The sequence below is a fragment of the Myotis davidii genome, unplaced genomic scaffold, assembly GCF_000327345.1.
Source record: "Myotis davidii unplaced genomic scaffold, ASM32734v1 scaffold1107, whole genome shotgun sequence".
In the NCBI taxonomy this organism is placed as follows: Eukaryota; Metazoa; Chordata; class Mammalia; order Chiroptera; family Vespertilionidae; genus Myotis; species Myotis davidii.
Genome location: NW_006300016.1, coordinates 469,292 through 474,191, shown reverse-complemented (window position 1 = coordinate 474,191; position 4,900 = coordinate 469,292). Strand labels below are relative to the sequence as shown.

The 4,900-nt window shown below is 32.1% G+C and overlaps 1 protein-coding gene across 1 annotated transcript in view; it reads left to right on the top strand.

Moving 5' to 3' along the window:
* The window catches only part of CFAP47 (cilia and flagella associated protein 47), a 458,234-nt gene that overhangs the window by 107,842 nt on the left and 345,492 nt on the right, over positions 1-4,900 (top strand). The window contains 1 exon segment of the mRNA XM_015571970.1: positions 343-478. Coding sequence (XP_015427456.1) covers positions 343-478 — 136 coding nt within the window.

Below are 4,900 nucleotides of genomic sequence, written 5' to 3'. Positions count from 1 at the left end.
TGTTTTTTTTTAGCTTCTATATTTGTTAAAATGTTTCAAACTGCAGGCTCAGAGGCCTGCAACGGCAGGCGGGGAACGTTGGTTTCCTCCGTCACTGAAGCAAGCAAACCTCATGTTTGCTTCAAGCTGCCTGGCTGCCGGCCACCATCTTGGCTGGCAGTTAATTTGCATATCGTCCTGATTAGCCAATGGGAAGGGTAGCGGACGTATGGCTAATTACCATGTTTCTCTTTTATTAGATAGGATATAGACGTATATCAAATCACACTTTATGTGTAACAATTAAAATATCACAAACTATAGCAAAATAGTCACATATGCAATGTATTTTTTGTCTCTCAGGTGACAACGTATGAATTTGACTTTGACATTCTAATTAATTTCTTTGAATCTTCAAAACTTTACACTCAATATCGTTTGTCAAAATCTCCTGTGCCTCGGGTCCCTCTTATTCGACCATGTCATGTTCAAGCTACTGGTATGTAATCTGAAACATTCAAGTGATGTGCATAAACCAAATATTTTCACTTAAGCAGTTGAAAGTTTAAAAATAGGGATATGGTATTTTTTAAAAATATTGATATTAAAAAGTAAAATTATGATTGCTCTGCATTTTACTTAAATTTTGAGTCTTTGAGATTGAGTTTTGATAGATAGCATGGATATAATCTCTGATGAGTAACCTTTGCTTGAAAAAATAGGATATAATTTTTTTAAATAATAGGTCAGTTTAGTACTTTATTCATTGTGTGGGTAATTTTTAAAGGATTATATTAAAATTAAATCATTAAAATAAACTACATTGGCTATAAAGTGAAAGGATGGAAATTTCATTTTAGATAATGTTTTTCCCATATGGATAGGTTACTAAAGGATTATCTACATGTACAGAAGGATAAGCATCTTAAAATTTTGAAATATTTGTCAAATATATATTTACTCATTTTCTCCAAATATTCAAGTATAAAACCAACGTACTCTGCAAAATGTAGTTTTGGAAAGCTTTTGCTTTGCAGTTCATAATATATGTTTAAGTATTTTTCAGAAAAAAATAAGTTTAGACTATAATATATTTTGTTTTCATAGTTCTGACATTAAGTTCTCAATAATAAAATAGTAATCAGTTAATAATTACACTTGGCACCTTGAGAGAGAAGCCTCATTAAAATAGCATATATAATATAGAGATTTAGTTTACTTCCATTTAAAGTGAAGAATTAAGAATTTCACAGGTGGTAGGGAGGCTCCATGAAGATAAATCAATGTTTCATCATAGAAAATTGGAAAATGTAGAAACACAATAAATGTCATCTGCAATGTGAATATTTAGACTACGCTATTAGTAATATTTTGGGATTTTACTTTTGTTCTATATTTTGCTTTTTATTAGTTTTTTGTTAACATATTTGAAATCTTACTGCCTGTGTTAAGTTGAAATCTGTTCATGCTTACTATAAAGTTTTACTTGAATGTCATAGACCCTTATTAATTATATAAATTAAGACTGATAAGTATTGTAGAATATATCATCGGTAAGTGTCTCTTATAGATTACTTAACCATAATCAGAAGCATTTAGTTTTTTTTCCGTTTTCAAATTTTCTTAATATAAATATTGTAGTAGTGAGCATTTTTGTGTATAATACTTTTTTCTATTTAGATTTTTTCCTTTTTAAACATTTTATTGAATTCACTGGGGTGACATTGGTTAATAAAATTATATAGGTTTCAAGTATACAATTCTATAATATATCATCTGTATATTGTACTGTGTTTTCAATACCCCCAATCATTTCTCTTTCTATCACCATTTATTCCCCCTTTACCCTCTCCTCCCTCCCACCACTCTGGCAGCCATCATATTGTTGTCTGTGTTTGTTGCTTTCTATTTTATATCCAAAATGCGAGTGATATCATATGGTTCTTTTTCATATCTAGATAATTTTTGTAAGTGAGATTCTCTGAGTTGGCTGCATTCTAAAGTACATACACGTTAAAGCTCTTGATTAATTTTTCAAAAGGGCTTTTGTGAAGAGTTGTGCTCTTTTACCTCTCCACTAGTATAAACTGTAACCAGCATTGAATTAAAGAAATTGGATACCTTTCTATCTGATTGAAAGTATGTTATTTCAATTTCCATTTTTTGGATTGCTTAACAGATTATAATTTTCTATCTTTGCAGTCATATATTTCTTATGTCAATGATCTGTTCACGAACTTTGCCTTTATCACTAAGATTTTGTATTCATCTGACAGATGTCCATGATCTCTTTACAGCAGTCCCCCCTTATCCACAGGGTATGAGTTCCAAGATGCTCAGTGGGTGCCTGAAACCAAGGATAGTGCCAAATCCTATGCATACTATGTTTTTTAAATGCAATTACATACCTATGATAAAATTCAATTTATAAATTCAGCACTGTAGGATATTAATAACCAATAATGAAATAGAACAATTCTAATAATATACTGTAATAAAAGTTATGTGAATGTGGCATTATTAAGTAAAATAAAAGTTAATGTGTACATAAGCAGTGTGATACTGCAACAGTCAATCTGCTAATCAAGATGGCTACTAAGTAGCTAACAGTCTGGGAGAGTATACAGATTGAGTATGCTGGACAAAGGGATGATTCAAATCTTGGGCAGAATGGAGTGGAATGCCAAGAGATTTTATCACACAACTCACAATGTGCAATTTTTTTCTGTTCATCAGATTATTTATTCACTTGATTCTTAGATTCACTTGTTGATAGATGCATATTTGTTGTTCATAATTTGTATTTTACAATGTGCAATTTAAAACTATTGAATTATTTATACAGATTAGGAGAGCAGGGCTGAACTGTTTTTTACCAATGCCATGATTGTTCTATGTAGAAAATTTAAAAGAATTGATAAAAACAGTCTCTTGGAACTCTAGTAAGATTTCGGGATAAGAGGTTAAAAAGTCTATTGCTTTCCTATATACCAGCAATGAGCAAATGTCTTTTGAAATTAAATACAAAATACCATGTACATGAGCAGCCTACAAGATGAAACACTCACGTTAATAAAATATTTACAAGATCTATTCAAAGAAACCTACAAAACTCTAATGTAAGGAAGCAAAGAAGAATTAAATAAATAAAGCAATATTTTATGTTCATATAGGAAGATACTGTTGTGAAGATGGAAGTTCTTTCCAACTTGATCTAGAGAATGAAGGCAATCCCAATCAGATCCTCAGCAAGTTATTTTGTGGCTATTGACAGATTGATTCAAAATTTATATGGAAAGGGAAAACACCCACAATAGCCAACACATTTTTGAAGGAGAACAAAGTTGGAGGACTGACATTGTGGAGGAATTAAATATTTATTACAAAGGTGCAGTAATTAGGAGAGTTTGATATTGGCAGAAATATAGACAAATAGATCAATGGAATAGAAAAGATAGCCCAGATATAGATCTACAGAAATGTAGTCATCTGATCTTTGACAAAGGAGTACAGGCAATGCAATTCAGAAAAGATCATCTTCTCATAACTTGGTGCTGAACAACTGGATATCCACAAATTTAAAAAAAGAAGAAAAATCTAAAGACAGTCCTTAAATTCTTCACAAAAATGAAGTCAAAATCTATCATAGACCTAAATATAAAATTCAAAACCATATAAAACAGAAGATAGTATAGGGAAAATCTAGATGTCTTTGGGTTTGGCAATGGTATTTTAGATAAAACAACAAAGGCAAGATCCTTGAAAGAAAGGATTGATAAACTGGACTTTATTAAAATTAAAAATATCAGCTTTACAAAAGATACTTGCAAGTGCCAAAAAGACAAACCACTGGCTTGGAGAAAATATTTGCAAAAGACATATCTGAGAAGGAACTGCTATCTAAAATATAGAGAGAGCCTAAAATTCTAGGAGAAAAACAAACTAATTAAAAAATGGGCCAAACATCTGAACATACACCTCACCAAAGAAGATACACAAACGGCAAATAAGAATATAAAAATACTTCACATCATATGTCATCAGAAAACTTCAAATGAAAACAACAGTAAGATACCACTATACACCTATTAGAATAGCCAAAATCTAGAACACTGCCAACACTAAATGCTAGAAAAGATGTGGGGCAGCAGGAACTTGTGGGAATGCAATTGCTGATGAGATTACATTGCTGAGGGGAATGGTAAATGATTTGCTATATCAGAAGACATTTGGTATTTTCTAAACATACTCTGAAGATACAATACCTTAAATTGTGCTCCTTGGTATTTTTCTTAAAGAGCTGAAAGCTTATATCCACATGAAAACCTGTACACAAATGTTTATGGCCGATTTATTAATAATTGCTAAATCTTAGAAGCAGCCAAGGTTTCCTTTAGTAGATGAATGTATATATTTTGTTATACTCTGACAGTGGATTGCTATTCAGCACTAAAAAGAAATGAGCTATTAACTCATTGATAGAGATCCCAGAGACCTTAAATTTTTATTACTAAGTGAAAGAACCCAATCTCAAAAGGCTACATATGGTATCATTTCAACTGTGATATTCTGGAAAAGGCAAAACTATGGAGATAATAAAAAGATCAGTCATTTCCAAGGGATGTGCGGGGAGAGAGATGAATAGGCAGACTACAGAGAATTTTTAGGGCAAAGATTCTTCTCTGTATGATACTATATAAGGGTGGAGATTATATGTATATCCTATCTAATAAAAGAGAAACATGGTAATTGGCATATGACCGCTACTCTTCCCATTGGCTAATCAGCGAGATATGCAAATTAACTGCCAGCCAAGATGGCGGCTGGCAGCCTGGCAGCTTGAAACTAACATGAGTCTTGCTTGCTTCAGTGACGGAGGACTCCAACGTTCCCCGCCTGCCACTGCAGGTCTCTGAGCTTC